This window comes from Myotis yumanensis, unplaced genomic scaffold (genome assembly GCF_028538775.1).
Source record: "Myotis yumanensis isolate MYYU_CA2020_CCGP unplaced genomic scaffold, mMyoYum1.0.hap1 SCAF_3, whole genome shotgun sequence".
NCBI lineage: Eukaryota > Metazoa > Chordata > Mammalia > Chiroptera > Vespertilionidae > Myotis > Myotis yumanensis.
In genome coordinates, this window is record NW_027223754.1 from 110,606,737 (window position 1) to 110,631,566 (window position 24,830).

General features: G+C 40.7%; 1 protein-coding gene across 6 annotated transcripts in view; it reads right to left on the bottom strand.

Annotated features, from left to right (window-relative positions):
• Nucleotides 1-24,830, bottom strand: part of CPAP (centrosome assembly and centriole elongation protein) — a 105,327-nt gene that overhangs the window by 35,059 nt on the left and 45,438 nt on the right. For all 6 annotated transcript variants that reach the window (XM_070409351.1, XM_070409353.1, XM_070409349.1 and 3 more), the window contains 3 exons: nt 24,275-24,440; nt 16,350-16,592; nt 11,385-11,469 (listed from right to left, as the gene is read on the bottom strand). In XM_070409351.1, coding sequence (XP_070265452.1) covers nt 11,385-11,469; nt 16,350-16,592; nt 24,275-24,440 — 494 coding nt within the window. The remainder of the gene's footprint in view (nt 1-11,384; nt 11,470-16,349; nt 16,593-24,274; nt 24,441-24,830) is intronic.

A 24,830-nucleotide genomic window follows, 5' to 3' on the forward strand; every position in this document is an offset into this window, starting at 1 on the left:
TGTACACATTAAATTCATACAGAGAAACTCATGTGATCAAGACTTTATGAGGAGTGAATTCAGAGGAATGGTGGTATGAGTGATCCCCTGGCTTCTCCCCTTGAAACTTTAAAACGTTTATCAACTAACTCAGCAAAGGATTCCCTGCTCGATAGAGAGACCCGGGGATTAGAAGCATCTAAAGGTGGGCAAATGGGAACAAATGGGGAGGTACGAAAGGAGAAAAAGCTCAGATAGCCACGGATGCAGCCCTGCAGCCTGGAACACATGGCCAGCTCGGCCACAAGAGGGGAGGAAGCCAGTAGTAACAGGTGCTTCCTTTGGTTGGGAGGAATAGAGAGTCTCAGTGGGCACTCCAGGAGGGCAAGCAATGCAAAAAGCAGCTGAGACAGCTGAGAGACTGGGGCGAGGACACAGTGCAGGGATTCTGCCATGGATGTCCACTGTTGGGCAGTTGGTGTTTCAGATAAAGAAATTGTGCCACAGAGCCCTGCCGCCACTTGGATTCCCAAAACTCGCTTCCCATCACCCTTGATGTCTGGTTGGGAAACAAATTATCTGCAAGCCAAGAGCTACTGCAGCAGAATCCGTGATTCCCTCTGTGATTGATCCCCAGGGAGCAGGGGTGAGGAGAGAACACCATGTGAGGTCCGGGGTCACCATTATAGTGAGGGCAAAACAAACCCCACACCCAACAATAGCTTTTGAAGTCACTTGCAGTATTTCACAGAGATAAAAAAAAATCATGTGATTCAGTGCCACCTAATAGAAAATAGTAGAAAGACCTCTTCAGAGAAAGCTGCTAGAGAAGGGCCAATAAAACATAGATGCCTAGACAAAGGAGACCAGCAAATACCATGAATAACCAAGGTAGCAAGGCAGCTCAGAAAGAAAAAATCTCCAGAAAGCAAACTGGAATACATAGAAATATGTGATATAAATGACAGAAAATTAAACAAGATTGCAGTCCTGAAAATACTTAACAAGATGCACAAAAAATACAGAAAAGCAATTTAATGCACTCAGAAAACAAATTAATGAACGAGTATTTTACAAAACAGATTGGAACATTAAAAAAGAACCAACCAGAAGTCCTGGAAATGAAGCATTCAATTAAGGAGAATAGAAGTAAACTACAGATCATGGGAAACAGAGCCGACCAGATGGAAAAAAGAATTAGTGATACCAAAGATAGGAATCACAGAGGGAAAAAGAGAGAGACTTGAGCATTAAAAAAAAAAAATTAAAATAAAAAAGGAAGAACGCTACAAGAATTATCTGACTCCATCAGAAAAAGCAATATAAAATATGAGGCAGAAATAAATAAATAAAAATAATAGTCATACCAGAGGAAGTGGAGAGGGAAAAGGAAATTGAGAAATTATTCACACAAATAGTGGATGAGAACTTTCTAAACCTATGAAAACAACTAGATCCTTGAATCCAAGAAGCAACAAAACATCTAATTAATCCAAAAAGGCACATTTTATTAAAACTCAAAAATTAATGGCAAAGAAAAAAAATTCTCAAGCACCCAGGGAAAAGAAGTAAGTGACCTACAAAGGAAAACCAATCCGATTATTTTTGTACTTCCCAGCAGAAATTCTCTAAGTCAAAAGAAAGTAGAACCAAATATTCAAACGACTGAAATTACCAGCAAGAATAATATATCCAGCAAAGTTATCCTTTAAATATGAAGAAGAAATAAAGGCTTTTCCACACATACAGAAGGTGAGGAAATTTATCACCAGAAAACCTCCATTGCAAGAAATACTCAATAGCAGCGGTTCTCAACCTGTGGGTCGCGACCCCTTTGGCAGTCGAACGATCCCTTCACAGGGGTCACCTAAGACCATCCTGCATATCAGATATTTACATTACGATTCATAACAGTAGCAACATTACAGTTAGGAAGTAGCAACAAACATAATTTTATGGTTGGGTCACAACATGAGGAACTGTATTTAAAGGGCCAGAAGGTTGAGAACCACTGGTCAAGAGGGATTATTCTACCTGAAACAAAGAGCATAAGAGCACAACACTAAGAGTAAGATCACAAAAAATCTTACAGCATAAACAGGAATAATTTGTAACAACAAAAACATAAAAGGAGGGTAAAGGTGGGTAAAAGTCTGAACAGGCTAAAGATGGAGATCAAATGCACTCAAAAGAAAAAAATACTGTATATATACAACTTCCTTTTTCATAAAACTTATGGGAAATACACATAAAAAAAACAACATTAAGCCATAACTCAAAAAAAAAAAAGACAGAACAGAGGAAAGAAATATGGAATACCACCAAACAAAAACTATAAACAGAAACACAAAGGAAAAGAACCAACGTAGGCACAGAGCTACCAGAAAATAAAGGATAAAATGGCGATAGGAAATCCTCAGAAATCAATAATTACCATAAATGTAAATGGACTGAATTCACCAATAAAGAGGCAGAGTAGCAAATTGGATTAAAAAACAAAACCCAACCACATGCTGCCTTCAAGAGACACATCTAAGCTGCAAAGACAAAGGTAGATTCAAAGAGACATGGTAGAAAAATTATTCTCCAAGCAAATAACATCCACAGGTGTAGCCATACACCTATATGACAAAATAGATTTCAAGATAACAAAGATAAACAAGAGTAAAAGATGGACATTTTATAATAATAAATGGCACACTAAATCAAGAAGATATAACACTTCTTAATGTAATATATAGGCACCAAACCAGGGAACACTGAAATGTATAAAGCAACTACTCACAACTAAAGGAAGAAACAAATAAAAACACAATCATAGTTGGGGACGTTAATTCTCCATTGACAGTTCTAGATAGATCACCCAAACAAAAAATCAATAAAGAAATACTGGGAGAGGAACAAAGAAAGAGGTATAGGTGAACACTGGTACTCACCTCCTCCCACAACAACATCAAAATTACAACTAACATACAGAACCATCATTCAGAACTGCCTGAAATCTGGCTGGATAGAAGTCCTACAGCTAGAGAAGAAAGAAAGGAAGTACATCGAGACTGGCAGAAGGAGTGGAGTTGTGGAACAGGCTGGTCCAACACCCGTATGTGGCATTTTTTAATCAGGAGGGATATCTCCATTGTGGAGGCCTCTCATGAGGAGCAAGGGATCCCAGCCCCACACCAGACCCCAGCCCAAGATTCCAGAGCTGGTAAGAGAAGTCCCCATAACTTTGGGATGTAAAAACCAGCAGGGACTGCGGCTGAGTGACACAGAGGCTGTTGGAGTCCCAGCAGTTCCTCTTAAAGGGCCAGCGCACAGACTTACTCGGACTCGATCCCTCTGAGCTCCAGCGCTGGAGCAGCAGCAAGGGTGAAATCCAGGAACACACAAGGAAGAACTGGATTGTCTGGCACAGGAGCTAAACTCAGGGGTATCTTTCTCCCAGACAGGGGTGCTTACGGGGGTCGTTGTACCTATGTTGAGACCCCCTCCCATCGCAGAGCTGATGACAGCCATGTCTAAGTTTCCATCAGATTGGCTCACACTGTTTGTCCCACCCTGATTGGTCTCAGGTGATTCCCTGAGACCCCGTCCCATTCAATTTGCAGCCCCACCCAAGCTGTTTGCAGCATCTTTTCCATATGAATGGCCTGTTCTGGCTCAGGCTTCAGATGTTCCTAAAATCTCTCAAATAAGCAGCAACTGGTGTCAGCATGCCCCATACCTATCAATAATAGGTCCAATCAACAATAAAGATTTTTAAAAATAAATAAATAAAAGGCCCAAGACCCGGGACTAGCACCACCCTGCCTTGCTTCACAGTTGGACCTTGACTGGGCACTTCCAAACCTAATACAAGTAGCAGCCACCTACAGATGGCCCCAGACAGTGCTTGACTTTGCACCTCCCGGTAGGTCCCAGGCCAGTGCACCCAGTGGACAACTCTAGACCATACCATATTACAACTTTACATATCCACAAACAACACACTCAAGGGGCAGACTCAGTGAGCACCAAAGCCCCACTCGAAGCAAGTCCTGCTCCATAGGGGTGTCTCCTGCACAGCAGCTCTTTCACTGTAGTCGCAACTGGTCCTCACAGCCAATTAGCCTAGAGGTCAATTCCTTCCAGTGACACAACAGCAAGTCTCAACTACATGACTGTGTACACAGCCCACACAGGTGCACCCCTAGAGTGCCCAGCTCAGGTGACTGGGAGGCTGAGCCACTGGGCCCTACAGGACACCTACCACAGAAGGCCACTCTAACAATTCCAAGAGACATTGCAGCTCCACCTAACACATAGAAACAAACACAGGGAAGCAGCCAAAATGCAGAGACAAAGAAACATGTCACAAATGAAAGAACAGAAGAAATCTCCAGAAAGAAAACTAAATTAAATGGAAGCAAGCAAACTATTAGATACAGAGTTCAAAACAATGGTTATAAGGTTGCTCAAGGATCTTGAGAGCTTCAAGGATCTTAGTGAGACTTTCAAGGATCTTAGTGAGAATTTCAAAAACCTTAGTGAGAACAAAGACATGAAAAAGGACCAGTCATAAATTAAGCATACACTAACTAAAATAAAGAATAATTTACAGGGCCCTCACTGGTTTGGCTCAGTGGGTAGAGCGTCAGCCCATGGACTAAAGGGTCCCAGGTTTGATTCTAGCCAAGGGCACGTACCTCGGTTGCCGGCTCCATCCTGGACCTGGTTGGAGCACATGTGGGAGGCAACCAATCAATGTGTCTTTCTCACATGGATATTTCTCTCTGTCTCTCCCCCTCCCTTCCACTCTCTCTAAAAATCAATGGAAAAATACCCTTGGGTGAGGTTTAACCAAAAAATAAAAAAATTTTTCAAAAGAGTAATTTACAGGGATTCAATAATAGAGTAATCCGAGAATCAAATCAACGATTTTGAATATAAGGAAGCAAAAAACACCTAATCAGAAGAGCAAAAAGAAAAAAGAATCCGAAAATATGAAGATAGTGTAAAGAATGTCTGGGACAACTTCAAGTGTACCAACATTTACATTATGGGGATGCCAGAAGGAGAAGAGAAAAAGCAAGATATTGAAAACCTATTTGAAGAAATAATGACAGAAAACTTCCCCTACCTGGTAAAAGAAATAGACTTACAAGTGCAGGAAGCTCAGAGTCCCAAAGAAAAGGAACCCAAAGAGGCCCACACCAAGACATAATTAAAATGACAAGGGTTAAAGACAAAGAGAATCTTAAAAGCTGTAAGAGAAAAGCAATTAGTTACCTACAAGGGAGTGCCCATATGACTGTCAGCTGATTTCCCAACAGAATCTTTGCAGGCCTGAGGGGAGTAGCAAGAAATATTCAAAGTGATGAATAGCAAGGACCTACAACCAAGATTACTCTACCCGGCAAAGCTATCATTTAGAATTGAAGGTCAGATAAAGAGCTTCAGAAACAAGGAAAAGTTAAAGGAGTTCATCACCACCAAACCAGTAATACATGAAATGTTGAAGAGTATTCTTTAAGAGGAGGAGGATAAGGAAGAGGAGGAGGAGGAGGAAAAGGGGGAAGAAGAAGAAGAAAGATATAAACAAAATGGCAATAAATACTTATCTATCAACTACTGAATCTAAAAATCAAAATAAATAAACAAGGAATCTAATGAATAAAATAAACTTATGAATAAAACAGAACCAGAGGCATGGAAACATGAAACAGAGTGACGAATCGCAGAGGGAAGGGAGGAATGGGAAGAGATTAACCAAAGAACTTATATGCATATATGCATTACCTATGGACACAGACAACAGGGGGGTGAAGGCCTAGGGCAGGGGCAGAACCTGGTGGAGGGGGGCAAGGGTGGGGGGGAGAAGGACATCTTTAATACTCTCAAGAATAAGTATTTTAAAATGTTTTAAAAGAAATATTGGCATTAAATGACATACTAAACCAAATGGACAAAATTGACATTTACAGAGCCTTTCATCCAAGAACATCAAATTATACATTCTTTTCCAGTACACATGGAACATTCTCAAAGAGAGACCATATGTTGGGTCACACAAGTAGCCTCAACAAATTCAAGACTGAAATTATATCAAGCATATTCTCCACGATGCCTTAAAAATTAGAAATCAACTGCAAAAAGGAAGTAAAGAAACCCACAAATATGTGAAGATTAAACAATATACTACTAAAAATGGACTGGATCAAAGAAGAAATAAAGGTAAGTCAAAAGATGTAGATAGACAAGTGAGAATGACAATACAACATATCAAAACTTCTGGGATACAGTGAAAGCAGTAGTCATTATAGGCCTGTCTCAAGAAACAAGAGAAATCCCAAGTAAACAACCTAACTTCCAATTCTCTCTCTAAAAATCAATGGAGGGGACAAATCCTCAGGTGAGTATTAACAACAACAAAAACCTCCCCAAAAATAAAAGTTCAGGACTAGATGGTTTCATCAATGCATTCTACCAAACATTCAAAGAGATTTAAAACTTATCCTTCTCAAACCCTTCCAAAACATTGAAGAAGAGGCAATACTTCCTAACACATCTCATTAGTATATTTTTATTTATTAAATTGATTTTGAGAGAGAGAGGGAGAGGGATAGAGAGGCATTGATGTGAGAGTGAAACATCGATCTGCTGCCTCCTGCATGCCACGCCTTCCACTGGGGATCAAACCTGCACCCTGGGCATGTGCCCAGACAGGGAATCAAACTGGCAACCTTTTGGTTCATGGGACGATACCCAACCAATTGAGCCACACTGGCTAGGGTAGTAAAACATTTAATGAGGCCAACATAAGCCTGATACCCAAACCTGGCAAGGATAATACACACAAAAAGAAAACAATGGATCACTATCTCTGATGAATACAGATGCAAAAATCCTAAACAAAATACTACCAAATTGAATACAACTATGCATAAAAAAAAAAAAATAATACATCACAATCAAGAGGGGGTTTATTCCAGGGGCACAAGGATGGTTCATCATACAAAAATCAATCAATATAATACACCACATTAACAAAAGAAAAGATAAAAATCGTGATCTTATCAATAGATGCAGAAAATGCATTTGATAAGATACAAAATCCATTTATGACTAAAACATTCAATAAAATAGGAATAGTAGGAAAGTACCTCAACATAATAAAGCCTATATATGATAAACCCTCAGCCAATATTATACTCAATGGCAAAAAACTGAAAGCTTTTCCTCTAAAATCAGGAACAAGACAAGGATGCCCACTCTTACCACTCTTATTCAACATAGTTCCAGAAGTCCTAGCCAGAGCAATAAGGCAAGAGAAATAAATAAAAGGCATCCAAATTGGGAACGCAGAAGTGAAAATGTCACTTTTTGCAGATGTCATGATTCTGTACACAGAAAACCCTAAAGACTCTACAAAAAAAAAAAAAAAAAAAAAAAAAACCTATTAGAAACAATAAACAAATACAGTAAGTTGAAGGATACTAAATAAACGTACAAAATGCCAATGCTGCCTTGGCTGGTATTTCCCAGTGGTTAGAGTGTCATCTGGAACACCAAAGGGTCTTTGGTTTGCTTTCTGATCAAGGGCACATACCTGGGTTGCAGGTTCAATCCCTAGGTCCAGTTAGGGTGTGTGCGGGAAACAACCAATCGATGTGTCTCTCTTACATCAATGTTTCTCTCTCTCCCACTCTCTAAAAATCAATGGAAAAAATAACTTCAGGTGAGGAAAAATATAAAATCCAATGCCTTCCTACATACTAACAACAAAATGTCAGAAAAAGAAATGAAAAAAAATTCCCTTTGCAATTGCAACCAAAAGAATAAAGTACCTAGGAATAAACTTAACAAAGGACATGAAAGACCTATATACTAAAAACTACAAAGCATTATTAAAGAAGATTGAAAAATACAACAAAATGGAAAAATATCCCATGTTCATGGATTGGAAGAATCAACATAGTTAAAATGTCCATACTACCCAAAGCAATATACAGATTTAATGCAATCCCCATCAAAATCTCATCGGTTGTTCCATGCACCGATGTCATTTTTTAAAGGAATAGAACAAAACACATCAAATTTGTATGGATTCACAAAAGATCCCGAATAGCCAAAGCAATTCTGAGACAAAAGAATGAAGCCAGAAGTATCACACTACCTGACTTTAAATTATACTACCGAGCTACGACAATTAAAACAACATGGTATTGGCAGAAAAACAGATACACGGATCAATGAAACAGAATTGAGAACCCAGATATAAAACCACATGTATATGGGCAGATAATTTCCAGCAAAGGAGCCAGAAACACACAATGGAGTAAAGAAAGTCTCTTCAATAAATGGTGCTGGGAAAATTGGAAAGCCACATGCAAAAGAATGAAACATTACAGTTTGTCAGCATGTACAAAAATTAATTCAAAATGGATCAAAGACCTAAATATAAGATCTGGAATAATAAATAACATAGAAGTAAACATAGGTACTAAACTTATGGACAGTGGTCATAGAGAACATTTTATAAACTTGGCCCGAAAAGCAAGGGAAGTAAAGGCAAAAATAAATGAATGGGACTATATCAAACTAAAAAACTTCTGCACAACAAAAGAATCCGACAACAAAACCAGGAGACAGCCAACAGAATGGAAGATTATATTTGCAAACAAAAGCTCTGACAAAGAACAGCATGGATGGAACTGGAGAGCATTATGCTAAGTGAAACAAGCCAGTCAATGAAAGAAAAATACCACATGATCTCACTCATTTATGGATAATAAAGACTATTATAAACTGATGAACAAAAATAGATACAGAGGCAGAGCAGCATCGAACAGACTGTCAAACTACAGCAGGAAGGCTGGGGAGGGTTGGAGGGTGGGAGGTGGGGGTAAGAGATCAACCGAAGGACTTGTATGCATGCATATAAGCATAACCAATGGACATAAGACACTGGGGGGTAGGAGAGGCAGGGGAATGTCAAGGGGGTGGCGGGGGAAGGAGACATATGTAATACTCTTTGTAATACTTTAAGCAATAAAACAAAATTTAAAAAAAAAAGCTCTGACAAAGGTTTAATATCCAAAATATGTAAAGAACTCATAAAACTCAACACCAAACAAACAATCCAATTAAAAGATGGGCAGAGGACCTGACCAGACACCTCTCCCAAGAAGACACATGAACAGCCAATAGACATATGAAAGGATGTTCAAGCTCACTGGCAATTAGGGATATGCAAATCAAAACTACACCTGTTAGAATGGCTATTATCAACAAGTAATAACAAGTGTTGGAGAGGTGGTGGAGAAAGGGGAACCCTCATTCACTGCTGGTGGGAATGTAGACTGGTACAGCCACTATAGAAAACAGTGTGGTGATTCCTCAAATAATTAAGAATAGAGTTACCACCATAGGACCCAGCAATCCCTCTCCTGGGTATATATCCAAAAAACTCGAAAACATGTATTCACAAAGATCCTATCTAATAAAAGACAAAAAGGGTAATTAACCATACCTCTGCTACGCTTCCCATTGGCGAATAGGGCGATATGCAAATTAACTGCCAACAAAGATGGCGGCCGGCAGCCACGCAGCTGAAGCGAGCAGGAGGCTTGCTTGTTCCAGTGATGGAGGAAGCCAAGGTTCCCCGCCTGCCGTGGCCCGGCTCTGAGCTCCGGAGGCAACAATGTTTCAATTATAGAACCTAAACAAACCCCAGATACCTGTTTTCAGCCGGCCGCAGCCTCAGAGCTGGGAGCGCCAGTGACGGCAACAATGTTTCAATTACAGAAGGTAAATAAATCCCAGAATAAAAAAAAAGAAAAGAAAAAAAGGAGAGGCTGGGAGCTTCAGTTGCCCGCCAGCCTGAAAACGGCCCTCAGTCCCTCACCCAGACTAGCCAGGCACCCCAGTGGGGACCCCCACCCTGAAGGGGGTGTGACCAGCTGCAAACAGCCATCAGCCCCTCACCCAGGCTGGCCAGGCACCCAAGCGGGACCCCCACCCTGATCTGAGACACCCTTCAAGGCAAACCAGCCGGCCCCCACCTGTGCACCAGGCCTCTATCCTATATAGTAAAAGGGTAATATGCAAACTGACCCTAACAGCAGAACAACTGGGAATGACTGGTCACTATGACACACACTGACCACCAGGGGGCAGACGCTCAATGCAGGAACTGCCCCCTGGTGGTCAGTGTGCTCTCACATGGCGGAGCTCTGCTCAGCCACAAGCCAGGCTGATGGCTGCCAGTACAGCGGTGGTGGTGGGAGCGTCTCCTGCCTCCTCAGCAGCGCTAAGGATGTCTGACTGCAGCTTAGGTCTGCTCCCCGCTGGCAAGTGGACATCCCCTGAGGGCTGCTGGGCTGCCAGAGGGATGTCTGATTGCCATCTTAGGCCCAATCCCCCGGGGAGCAGGCCTAAGCCAGCAAGTGGTCATTCCCTGAGGGGTCCCAGACTGCAAGAGGGCACAGGCCGGGCTGAGGGACACTCCCCAGCCCGAGTGCACAAATTTTTGTGCACCGGGCCTCTAGTATATATATAAGTGTGGTGTGTGTGTGTGTGTATAACTCTATGTTCATTATTCATGGTGGCCAAGACATGGAGACAACCAAAGTGTCCTTTGGTAGAGGACTGGATAAAGAAGATGTGATACATATATACAATGAAATACTACTCAGCCATAAGATGAAATACTGCCATTTACAACAACAGGGATGATCTTGAGAATATGCTAATGACATAAGTCAGTCAGAAAAAGCTAAGAACCATATGATTTCATTCATATGTGGGATATAAAACTGAAACTTGTGGACACAAACAGCAGTGTGGTAGTTGTCAGAGGGAAGAGGGGAGGCAAATGGGGGCGATGAATGGTGCCTAATATATGGTGATGGAAAATGACTTGACTTTGGATTGTGGGGGCACAATACAATATGTAGATCTTGTGTCATAGAAATCTATACCTGAAACCACCCCAATAAATTTAATTTTTTTAAAAAAGGCTTTCTGCAGCCCTATTCATACTACTGACACACTGGATGAAACATGAATGCCCATCAACAGGAAAACTTGACTGGCAAATACAAGTGGATTCTGTATAGCTATTATAATCAATAAACTACAGTTTATATGTATTAATGTGGTAAGTCTTAAAATATGGAGAGAAAAAAACAAATTGCAGAGGAATACATAAAGTACGAAATCAATACTATATTGATTTATGGACACAATATAGTAAAAAAATGAGAAACCAGTACGAGAATGCTGTCAAGGTGGAAATTAAGTGGGGGAGTAGGATACACAGGAGGCTTCAATTAAAATTATGGTATTTTATTTCTTAAGGTAGATTAATTTTCTATTTTTTAAATTCCTGAAATGTCTTCTAAAAAGATCAAGTAGCTTCTTACCTTGTGTGGGCAAATTATTTTTCTTGTATTTCTCTAGCTGGGTTCCTGAAGAATTTTGACTCTTTTGAATTTGAACTGATGAATTCTACAGTAGGAGATAATTATATAATTGAATATAAAATTAGTGCTAGTCTACATATTAGTACAATGAATTAAACTAACAGAACTCAGCTTGCAATGAGAATGTTTTAAGTTTGTTCAATTGCATTGTTTTCATTTATCACTAGAGACCAGAGTGAATACACACACACAGGCACACACATACACACACACACACACACACACACACACCACCTCTGTAAATATATTCATTCCTCAAGTTAAGGGCATAACAGACAATGTAAAACGAAACAGTCTTCTGTGACTGTTACCAGGCTAGCCAGAGGAGAGAGTAGGAGCTCATGGTTACCCCATCAGCAAAACCCCCTTATCTCAGCCTCTCCAGTTAACATTTCCCTCACTGCCTTGCTCTAACTGAGCCCTAGGTCCCACTGAGATGAATGCTCACCACTGTCCCTTGTAGAGATGGAGGTTTCTCGCTCTCAGAGCTCACCACCCTAGACTTAGAGGTAGTAGGTGTCCTCCTTGCTCCCCATCACTGCTTCCAACCAAATTTCTTTCTCTCCTCCCTACTCACCCCCACCAAGCTCTGAGTCTCATGGCTGTGTACTCACCCCACCATGTACCCCTCCTTGCCTTTTCTGACCTACTCTCCCTCGAATCTCAGCCATGCACTCCCATGGGCAAACTCTAGAACTAGTCATTATCACTATTTGCAATGATCAATAACTGTTCAATTTCAAAGCATTTGAATCCAGAATGTGAGGTATTCTACAAAATAACTAGCCTGGTCTATTAAAAAAGCCAATGCCATTTAGTGTTCAAGTATATATATGGGTGATATGCCATGATTTCTACAACTACCTTTATATGGTCCAGCAAAAAACACAATATGCAAACCTTAACAGTGTTTCAATCTAGGTGAGTAGTCAGGTGTTCATGGGACTGTGTTTTCAAATGCCTCTATCTGGGAAACTTTCATAATGAAATGTTTGAGGAAAAAGGGAGAATTCCACTTCCTGACTACAGCCTACAGCAGTGATGGTGAACCTTTTGAGCTCGGCGTGTCAGCATTTTGAAAAACCCTAACTTAACTCTGGTGCCGTATCACATATAGAAATTTTTTGATATTTGCAACCATAGTAAAACAAAGATTTATATTTTTGATATTTATTTTATATATTTAAATGCCATTTAACAAAGAAAAATCAACCAAAAAAATGAGTTCGCGTGTCACCTCTGACACGCGTGTCATAGGTTTGCCATCACTGGCCTACAGGGTCCTACAAGTCATTGATCCATGTATTCAATGTCCCTCACAACCTGGTAGCGTATGCCCTTCTTAAGCAGGTTCATGGGTCACTGCATACTGTTAACTTCTAAGCCCCTCTCTCTGCTTTGTGTTATTCCCCCTGATGACCACACCTCTCCTAAAACATCACTTTCCACCAACTGACACCCAAAAAAAAACCAACACAAACAAACAAGAAAAAAATAATGCAAGCCATTCTCACTGGAAACAATGATCTCTAACATACATGGACCCCCAATGCAGCCCAGGATTCAGACTATACTTCCCAGTCCCTTGGCTTTCCTCTCTCTTAGACAACTATTTTACACTTTCTCCCATGTTCTCTGCCCTCACCCTCAGCAGAATATCATGCTTCCCACTTTACTGAGAAAGTTAAAGCATCAAAAGGGAACTTCCTACCAAGTGGCACCAGACACCTAGTCCTAGGTCCAGACCTTAGATCTTCTGTTATTGAAGTCAAACTGCCCCTGCTCCTGGCCAAAACCAGCCCCTCCATTCATTCATTCCCTAAATCCCATGTCCCCTTACTTATGATCACTGCATCATTTCCCTCTCTACTGAAACCAACTCTACCAATATACAAACACCTGTTAATTTCCCGTCTTAAAAACAAAACAATTTCCCCTACAGCCACTACCCCCTGTTTTTACATTTACTGCAAAACTTTTCCACACAGATCTCATATTCTGTCTGAAACTTCTCCCCATTCTCTCTTATCCAGTCAGGCTTTTATCTCTGACACATCTCTACTTGGTAAATCCAAGGACCAACCTTCAGTCCTCAACTTACTGAGCAGCAGCCTTTGATGCCTGTAGGCCACACTGTACCCTTTGAGGGCCTTTCTCAACTTGGCTCTCAGAACACCACATGGACCTCCTTTCCTTCCTACTCCATGGTTATTTGTCCTCCTTGCCCCCCAGCTTCTTACTCTGCTCAGTATTTGGACCTCTTCACTTTCAGCCTCAGTCATCTCAGCCTAAGGCTTTACCATACTTTCAGATGACCCCAAACTTCTACCTCCAACCTGACTTCTCCTGATATATGCATAACTGTCTAGTAAACATTTTTACCTGATGCTCATTGGCATTTCAAACTCACCTTGTCTGCACCTGAGCAATATGTGTTGTCTTCTTATGGACTTTAATAACAAAATGAAATTCTTATATTAAGCAAAAAAACTACACTAAATGGGGAAGCCATTCCTGACTACTTTCTTGCTGCCACACCCCATATACAGTTCATCAATAAATCTTGTCCACTCCTCAACTCCTCCAATGCCACTCCCCCAGTCTAAGCCACTATCATCTCATCTCTAGTCTGAATTACTGCAATAGTCCACCTTGATGTTCCTGACTGGGCCCAGTTTGCCACCCCCTCGGTCTATTCTTAAGTCTACAGTAATGTGAGCTAAGTGTTGGGGAACTCAGAGATGCAATATGGCTCCAGCAGCAAAGGCCTCTGGGAATCCTAGCTGGTTTGGCTCAGCAGATAGAGCGTCGGCCTGCGGACTGAAGGGTCCCAGGTTCGATTCCGGTCAAGGGCATGTACCTGGGTTGTGGGCACATCCCCAGTAGGGGACATGCAAGAGGCAGCTGAATTGATGTTTCTCTCTCATCGATGTTTCTAACTCGCTATCCCTCTCCCTCTCCCTTCCTCTCTGTAAAAAAAATCAATAAAAATACATTTTTTTTAAAAAAAGCCTCTGGGAAATGTTGGACTCTATTTAACCCTCAGTAGCCTGAGGCTTGGCTGACTACCCAGAAAGCCAAATGCCATCCAAAGATAAACATCCTGTCCCCAGGAAGGAGGTTAATGAATGTATAGAGTGTGATAACTGCCTGATGTTATTATGTTAACTTAAAAACACATTGTTCTTGCTGGTGGTCTATGCGACTACCCACCATATGGTTTTACTTTTAATCCCCTATAAAAAAAAAGAGAGAGAACCTGTCCTAGAAGGAAGTGGATTCTTCCAGGCAGGCCACCACTGGGAGCAGCTACCTTACCCATGTATGTAAGTTTCTATTAAAGCTCTTATGATTTTGAATAAGGTTACCTGTCAGTTCTTTAGAATCAATCCTGAATTTAGATTTTTGGTGCTTTCCCCAAACACTAAGATAAAGGGTTAGGCCACCCCTTCAATCAAAGCCCTGCAAGAGCTCCCATTGCACTCAGGGAAAAAGCCCGAGTGTTTACAGAACCTATTAAGGCCTAATGAAATCTGCACCCACCACCCTTCGTCATATCTCTGGTTTCATCCCCTACTATTCTCCCCACTTTCTCTGCTCCAGCTTTACAGTAAGTGCTCACTTAACATCTTTGATATGTTCTGTGACTTTAAGGGAAATGACGTATAATGAGAACAATTTTATCAGGCTGATTGATATAAGTAAGAGTTAAGTTCCTACAGCATCAATCTTATAATGAAATGACACTATTCGAGGACCTACAGTACCAGTCTTAGGCATTGCTCAACCTCAGGCCCTCCAAGCAGACAGTCTCCAGGTCCAGGTCTCCTGTGCCTGCTCTGCTTCTCACCCAGGTCCCTCTTCAGCCATTATTCAAATGTTGCTTTCTCTGTAAGGCCTTCCTTGGCCATCCTACATATAACTGCAACACCCCATACAGTTATTCCCTCTCCTTGCTTTTTCTCCTTCATTTCCACCACTATGTCACATACCATATATTTTATTTATCTATCTTATTTATAGTCTTTCTCCTGCCACTAGAATATTAAGTTTCAAGAGGGCAAGGACATTTGCCTGTTTTGTTCATTGCTTTATCTGCAGTGCCTAAAAGCAGTGCCTGGAAAACCAGAGTTGTAAACACAGATAAATGAAACACCAATAACTTGATTTAAAAGAGTCACACGCATGTGACTCTCTGCAAACACTTCCCTTGGCCTGTTTTAACTGACACTGTCTGCCTACTGCTTATAATAATCCCCTTATAAGAATTATACAAATGAATTTGAAAACTATCTCTATAGCAATGCTCAAAATTATTTTTTTAATTATGGTAAAATACATATGGCATAATATTTACCATCTTTTTGTTGTTGTTAATCCTCATCGGAGGATATTTTTTCCATTGATTTTTAGAGAATGGAAGGGAGGCAGAAGGGGGAGAGAAAGAAAGAAAGGAGAGATAGAGAGAAATATCAATATGAGAGAGACACATCCATTGGTTGCCTCCCACAAGTGCCCTGACTGGGGCCTGGGATCAAACCTGAAATCCAGGTACACGCCTTTGACCGGGAATTGAATCCTCGACCCTTTGGTGCACGGGACAGTGCTCCAGCCACTGAGTCACACCAGACAGAGCGATAGTTACCATCTTAACCATGTTAAAGTGCACAGGTCAGTGGTATTAAGTACATTCACACTGTCTTGCAACCATCACCACCATTCATTCACATAACTCTCTTCAACTTGCAAAACTGAAACACTGTTCCTATTAAACACTAACCCCTCACTCTCTCCTCCCAGCAGCCCTGGAAACTGCCCTTGTGCTTTCTGTCGGTAGGAATCTGACTGCTCAAATACTTAACATCTCCCCCTAACTTGACAAGGCTGACTGGTCTCCAAACCTACCATGGACCCCTCTTTCTTCATGGTAGTCCTGCACTGACCCATCTTGATGCTGCCGGCAGCGGCTTCCACTTTCTTCCAAGCATCGAGTCGGAATCTCTCCATCACTTTTATTTCTTCCCGGAGGTCTGTGTTCTCTTTGACCAACATTTCTATCTGGCTTCTAAGACGGCCATGTGTACTTGACCATTTTGCTTCCTTTCTTTTCAAATCTTCCTGTAAATCTGTTACCTGCTGTTTCAAAGCCTGCCAACCCCCAACCCCCCAAAAAAAGCATTAGTAGAATTAAAACAATGCAACAGAAGAAAAAATACAGACTAGCTAACCTAGTACAGAGAACAGAAAAGAGAAGGCTCAGTTAATCACATTTCAATAAAACTGGGATTTTCAGGAAAGGGAATAGGGATTCAGGCTAGAGCCTCACTTCATACCATCAGCAAAATTAATTCCAGGAATCAGGAGGAGGCAGCAGACAACACTTAAGAGTTCACTGAAATAACGTGGCCTTGAGATAATAAAGATACTAATTGAGCCCTTGGCTGGTTTGGGTCAGAAGATAGAGCGTCGGCCTACACAGACTGAATGGTCCCGGGTTTGATTCCGGTCAAGGGCACATGCCCAGGTTACGGGCTCAATCCCTAGTAGGGGGCATGCAGGAGGCAGCCGACTGATGATTCTCTCTCATCATTGATGTTTCTAACTTTCTCCGATTCTCCCTTCCTCTCTAAAATCAATAAAAATATATTTTTTAAAAAGATATTAATTGAAATAGAAGAGATAAACAGGGATTATCTGTTGAAGAAAAAATAAATAGGAATTAATTACTAACTGAAGGAAGATAGATGAATAAAAGGGAAGAATAAAAGATTCAAATTCAAAACTACCAACACTGAAAACTGATCCTATTGGGAATTTATAAGAAACAGGTTTTAAGAAAATGAGTTGTTTTAGATGGACTAAATGATGTAAGTGAAGAAACTCCTGGAAATGTCTAGAAGCTATCTGCAACTGTATAAAGAGAAATAAAGATCAACATCAGAACTAAGGAGAGAGAGTCAGCTAGCTACATGGAATACGTAGGTGCAACTCATAGGAAGTGACTTGAAGCTGAGGAAAGGAGTATGGACAGAAGCAGGAAGCATTCCCTACCGCCCACCTGAGAACCTGTTCAGATATGAGACTGAAGGCAGTGAGAATCCTAACTCACTAACACACACCTCATTAACACATACGGACAATCTGACATCCATCCATGCTCATATAAACTTCACAACAGCCAATAAAGTGCTGCTCCAGTGAATACATGAATGATAAGAAAATGAAACAGCCTATTGCTGACATGAAGAAAGTTATAGTGGTCTGGATAGAAGATCAAACCAGCCACAACATTCCCTCAAAGCCTAATCCAAGCAAGACTCTTAACTCTTCAATTCTGTGAAGGCTGAGAGAGGTGAGGAAGCTTAGAAGAAAAGTCTGAAGCTACGAGAGGTTGGTTCATGAAGTTGAAGGAAATAAGCCATGTCCATAACATAAAAGTTCAAGGTGAAGTAGCAAGTGCTGATCTAGAAGCCACAGCAAGTTATCCAGAAGATCTAGCTAAGATAATTAATGAAGGTGGTTACACTCAATAACAGATTTTCAATGTAGACAAAACAGCCTTATATTGGAAGAAAATGCCATCTAGACTTTCATAGCTAGCGAGGAGAAGTCAATGCCCAGCTTCAAACCTTCCAAGGACAGGCTGACTCTCGTTAAGGGCTAATGCAGCTGGTGACTTTAAGTTGAAACCACTGTCCACTTACCATTCTGATAATCCTAAGGCCCTTAACAATTATGCAAAATCTACTCTGCCTGTGCTCTATAAATGGAACAATAAAGTCTGGATGACAGCATATCTGTTTACAACATAGTTTACCAATTATTTTAAGCCCACTGTTGAGACTACTGTTCAGATAAAAAGATTCTTTTCAAAACATTACTGTTCATTGACAATGCATTTGGTCACCCAAGAGCTCTGATGGAGATGTACAAGAGTAATGTTGTTTTCGTGCCTGCTAATAACATCCATTCTGCAGCCCCTGGATCAAGGAGTAATTTTGACTTTCAAGTCTTACTAATTAAGAAACACATTTCATAAGGCTATAGCTGCCATAGATACTGATTCCTCTGATGGGTCTAGGCCAGTGGTCGGCAAACTGCGGCTCATGAGCCACATGCGGCTCTTTGGCCCCTTGAGTGTGGCTCTTCCACAAAATACCACGTGCAGGCACGCACGTACAGTGCGATTGAAACTTCGTGACCCATACGCAGAAGTCGGTATTTTGTGGAAGAGCCACACTCAAGGGGCCAAAGAGCCGCATGTGGCTCGCGAGCTGTAGTTTGCCGACCACTGGTCTAGGCAAACTATAAATTGAAAACCTTCTAGAAAGGATTCACCTTTCTAAATGCCATTACGAACATTCATGATTCATGGGAAGAGATCAAAACATTAACAAGAGTTTGGAAGAAATTGATTCCAACCCTCATGGATGATTTTGAGGGGGTCAAGACTTCAGTGGAGGAAGTAACTGTAGATATGAAAATAGAAAGGGAACTAGAATTAGAAGTGGAGCCTAGATGTGACTGAATTGCTACAAATTCATGGTAAAACTTTAACAGATGAGGAGCAAAGAGAGTAGTTTCTTGAGATGGAATCTACTCTTGGTGAAGAAGCTGTGAAAATGTTAAAATGACAACAAAGGATTTAGAATATTATATCAACTTAGTTGATAAAGCAGTGACAGGGTTTGAAAGAATGGATTTCAATTTTGAAAGAAGTTTTACTGTGGGTAAAATGCTATCAAACAGCATCGCATGCTAAAGGTAAATCATTTGTGAAAGAATCAGTCAACACAGCAAACTTCATTGTTGTCTTATTTTAAGCAATTGCCACAGCCACCTCAAACTCCAGCAACCACCACACTGATCAGTCAGCAGCCATAAACACTGAGGCAAGAAGTTCTACCAGCAAAAAGATAATGATTCACCGAAGGCTGGTTAGCACTTGGGGCAATAATGCTATTCTCTAATTAAGGTATTACATAGTTTTTTAGATATAATGCTAGACTATAGTATAGTGTAAACATAACTTTTATATGCAAAGGAAAACCAAAATATTCATGGGATTTGCAATATTCACTTTATCGAGGTGGTCTAGAACCAAATCCACATTATCTCTGAATACGTTTATACCATCTCTTTAATCTTTTAATGACTTAATAAGTGAAAGCATATCAATAAATATATATTTGTTTTTGATTTAAGTATATACCTGTTTTTAAAGTATGTAACTGCATTGTAGAGGCAGAAAGGATAAATATGGGAAACTATGAATGAGCCATAGTTTAAGAAAAAACAAGGAACTGTACCCACAACCAAAAGAAATAATGAACACCCATGGTTACACACAATATCAAGTCTTTTGAAAAGGGTCCAATACTTAAATCAACACTAACATAGCAGAAAGAGAGTTCAAAAAATGTTGCAAAATTATGAAACTGTCTAATGTCTTAAAGAGGAAAGCTAACTCACCAACTCTCCAGGAAATGAGGCCTCTACATCAACACTGTCCAGAACTTTCTGTAATGATGGATGTGTCCTGGACCTGCACTGTCCAATGTGATAGCTACCACTCACATAACAGCTACTGAGCACTTGAAATGTGGCTAATGTCACTGAAAAACTGAATTTTTAGTTTTATTGAAAAAGTAATTTTTCGTTTTATTTAATTTCATTTAACTTAAACTTAAATAGCCACATGTGGCTAATGACTAGCAGACTGGAAAGAACAGGCTTAGAGAATAAGAGGATAAATTGTTTGCAGGAAAGGCACCAGGTCATAATAAAGTAAAAACTATGTGTTATTCTCATCAAAGTAAGTAGAACTAAAATAAAGCTCATTTGCTATGGTTTGAATCACACTGGAAGAAGAAATCTCAGCTATGACAGAGGGGAAAGTGGGGGGAATCAAGTTTATAATCTTGGGTGGTCTAAGAAGGGTGGTGTTGTTATTTTCCTTATTGGTCTCTTAAGATTTTTATAACATAGCAAGCTATCCAAGTATCACTCTACTCCTGGGAAACTCAGGAACAGTAAATATGAAATGACAAACCCATGAGCAGGTCAAACCGGGGAAACCAAGATGGCGGCATAGGTAAACACCGGAGTTTGCTGCCTCGAACAACCACTTCAAAAATACAACTAAAAGACGGAACGGACATCAACCAGAACCACAGGAAGGCTGGCTGAGGAGAGACTCTTCAACTAGAAGGAAAAACAACAGCATTATGAGGCTCAGAGGAGGCGCAGTGTGGAAAATTTAAAGGTACGGTGGTGCGGTGGTGCGCGCGCAAAGCGGGCTGGTGGCTGAGGGCGCGGTTGTCGTTTTCAATCAGGAGTGAGTCTCAGACTCTGGGCTACAGATCCGGGCGAGTCTCTAGGGATCCAGACTCAAACGGGAGAAGCAGGACTGTCTGGCTACAGTCCCTCCGAGGTTTGCAGCGGTTGCTGGGACAGAGAGGCAGAGCCCCTGGGGACGGACTGAGAGCAGCCATAGCTGCTCCCTCCCCCCTGCCCTGTTGAGCCCACCCCGCCCAAGCCCTGCGCAGAGCCATTTGCCGGATAGCCTCAGGCAAAGGCTGGATTAGCGCCTCCCCAGAGGACTGAAGTTTTCCACACAGCTGATTCCTACAGCCATTGGGCCTGGTGGTCAAATCCCTCTAGTGTTAACTACAACAATTAAGGCTTGGCTAGAACAAGACTGCACACAAAGACCACAAGGGGGTGCACCAAGAAAGCATAAAAGATGCGGAGACAAAAAAACATGACAGAAATGGAGGATATGGAGCTAAAAATCGCAATTTTGACGGCTTGCTATAAATTTGTGCAGAGCCTCACGAAAACTAATGAGACCCTCGATGCTACGATAAAGAAATTAGAAAGTAAGCATACACGGACTGAAATAAAGAATATTATACTCAATAGCAGACCAGAGGAGCACAAGAATCAAACCAAAGATTTGACAAAAAACACCCAACTGGAAAAGCAAAATGAAAAAAGAATCCGAAAGTGTGAAGATAGTGTAAGGAGCCTCTGGGACAGTTTCAAGCGGACCAACATCAGAATTATTGGGGTGCCAGAAGATGAGAGACAGCAAGATATTGAAAACCTATTTCAAGAAATAATGGCAGAAAACTTCCCCCATCTGGTGAAAGAAATGGACTTACAGGTCCAAGAAGCGCAGAGAACCCCAAACAAAAGGAATCCAAAGAGGACCACACCAAGACACATCATCATTAAAATGCCAAGAGCAAAAGACAAAGAGAGAATCTTAAAAGCAGCAAGACAAAGAGACTCAATTACCTACAAGGGAATACCCATACGACTGTCAGCTGATTTCTCAACAGAAACTTTGCAGGCCAGAAGGGAATGGCAAGAAATATTCAAAGTGCTGAATACCAAGAACCTACAACCAAGATTAGTTTATCCAGCAAAGCTATCATTCAGAATTGAAGGTCAGATAAAGAGCTTCACAGACAAGGAAAAGCTAAAGGAGATCATCACCACTAAACCAGTATTATATGAAATGCTGAACGGTATCCTTTAAGAAGAGGAAGAAGAAAAAGGTAAAGATACAAATTGTGAACAACAAACATGCATCTATCAACAAGTGAATCTAAGAATCAAGTGAATAAATAACCTGATGTACAGAATGAACTGGTGATTATAATGAATCAGGGACATAGAAAGGGAATGGACTGACTATTCTTGGGGGGGAAAGGGGAATGGGAGATTCGGGAAGAGACTGGACAAAAATCGTGCACCTATGGATGAGGACAGTGGGTGGGGAGTGAGGGCGGAGGGTGGGGCAGGAACTGGAAGGAGGGGAGTTATGGGGGGGGGGGGGGGGGAAGACGAACAAATGTAATCTGAACAATAAAAATTTAATAATAAAAAAAAAAGAAATGACAAACCCATTATGCAGATATTTTAGAATAGATTATGGTTTTAAATTTAGTGAAAAATTTTCTGATAGCTGAATTTGATTTTAACTACTGTTTAAAGTATTTGAACTGGCCCAGGCCTGAAAGCTCAATTGGTTAGGGTGTCATCCCAATATGCCAAGGTGGAAGGTTCAATCTCTGGTCAGGGCACATACAAGAGGCAACCAATGAATGCCTAAATAAGTGGAACAACAACTTGATATATGTCTCTCTCTCAAATTAGTAAATTAAAAATATTTTAATAAAGTATTTTGAAGTATTCACAAAACGTCATGATAAATTTGTATTATTATAGATTATAAAAATAATCTATAATCTAGATTATAGATTTTTAAAAGAAATTCAAATAAGTTTAATATCAATTTTTAATCTAAAGAGCAAAAAAAATCTATAATAAAAGAATAATATGCTAATTAGACCAGACAGCCGAACGATCTTCCAGACGTCATTCCGGACGTCCTTCCAGACGAAGCAGTGGCAGTAGGGGCCAAGGCAGAGGCAGCTAGGGGCGATCAGGCAGGCAGGTGAGCAGTTAGGGGCGATCAGGCAGGCAGGCAGAGTGGTTAGGGGCAATCAGGCACACAGGCAGAGTGGTTAGGGGTGATCAGGCAGGCAGGCAGAGTGGTTAGGGATGATCAGGCAGACAGACAGAGTGGATAGGGGTGATCAGACAGGCAGGCAGGCAGGTGAGCAGTTATAAGCCAGTGGTCCCGGATTGTGAGTCAGACATTCCCGGAGGGGTCCCAGATTGTGAGAGAGTGTACTGGTATTTAAAATATGGACATGCATGGACATAGACAATAGGGTGCTGAAGGCCTGGGGCAGGAAGGTGGGGGTGGGCTGGAGGGGGTCAATGGAGGAAAAAAGGGGACATATGTAATACTTACAATAATAAAGAATTATATATCTATAATAATAAAAGTGTAATGTGCTAATTAGACTGGACAGCCAAACAACCTTCCAAACATCATTCCAGACGAAGCTACAGTGGCGGAGGCCGAGGCAGAGGCAGCTAGGGGTGATCAGGCAGGTAGGCAGAGTGGTTAGGAGCGATCAGGCAGGCAGGCAGGCGAACAGTTAGGAGCCAGCAGTCCCAGATTGCAAGAGGGTGCAGGCCAGGCTGAGGGACCCCTCCCCCCTGCACGAATTTTGTGCACCGTACCTTTAGTATAATAATAATAATAAATAAAATATGGACATGGAAGATGAGTTTGCACTTTATGCATAAGCAAGAGGTAGACATTTAAATTTTTTCTCTTGGTAAATTAAGTTTTTCTTTTAATGAAGTCCAATATATCCATTTTTTTCTTTTATACTTATTTCTTTGCCTTCTCTTGGAAGTCTTTGCCTATGCCACTATCGTGAATATATTCACTTCCATTATTTTTCTATAGTTTAGCTAGAAGTGCATTAGTTCTTTTTAAGTACTACATTCCTCTGATCATGTCCATTTCTAACTTTGAAATGAAAAGGACTGATAATTTGGCCTATCAGTTTATAAGTTTTAAAATTAAACACCTATTCAGTATATGGGCCTTAAATTATTAAAAATGAACAAAACTTAACAGTATTTGTTGTGTGGTAAGTCAAACAAATTAACACAACATTACAACAGTGAACTTCCAACTCCTGGCTTATTAATTCATTTATGTCATTTGTGTACTCTTTCTGTTTGTTTGGAAACCTTTAATAAGAGAATATTTTACTCTTTAAAAGCCAGACTACAAAAGATGTTCCTGATGCAGTGTCTCAGATAGATAATTTGTTGAGTCAATAGATGACTAATAAATTGATACCCAATATCTCTCTGACATATCAAATAATCCTAAGAGTCTTACAAAACTGAAATCTTTACTAATTTATATGAGTATATAAGTATTGGTATACCTGTATTTCTTCACGTTCCTTTTTATCTGGAAAAGTTCTTGCAACTGTAGTATACTTTTCAAAAACTTTGCGTTTATTTTGTAGCTTCCTCATTTCCTCCTTTTTAAACTCTTTTATTCGAGTCAATTCATTTGCTTTTTGTTGTTCAAAGTCTGTGATTTCTTTCCTAAAATGATCAAACCATGTTATTTAAGGAGATTATCTAAAGGGACCAACCATCTCAGTAAATATAATAATCCACAAGTGGCACCAAAATGAAACACCAGGAACAGCCTGGTAATGAGGAGCCGGAATCTTGGTGAATCCATTTTCAATCCATAGCACCCTTCCAACAAGAACCTACTGGGCACCTGCTATCAATCAAGTACACTGGAGGAACCACAGTGGAATAACTAAACATCCTTACTCCTGTGAAACCTCTTATATCTGATAGGAGAGACAGAAAATAATAGAATAAGTAAGTAAAATATATGGAACACTAGAGGCCTGGGACACGAAATTCGTCACAGGTATGGTCCCTAGGCCTGGCCTGCAATCAGGGCCATCTTCCCCGGCT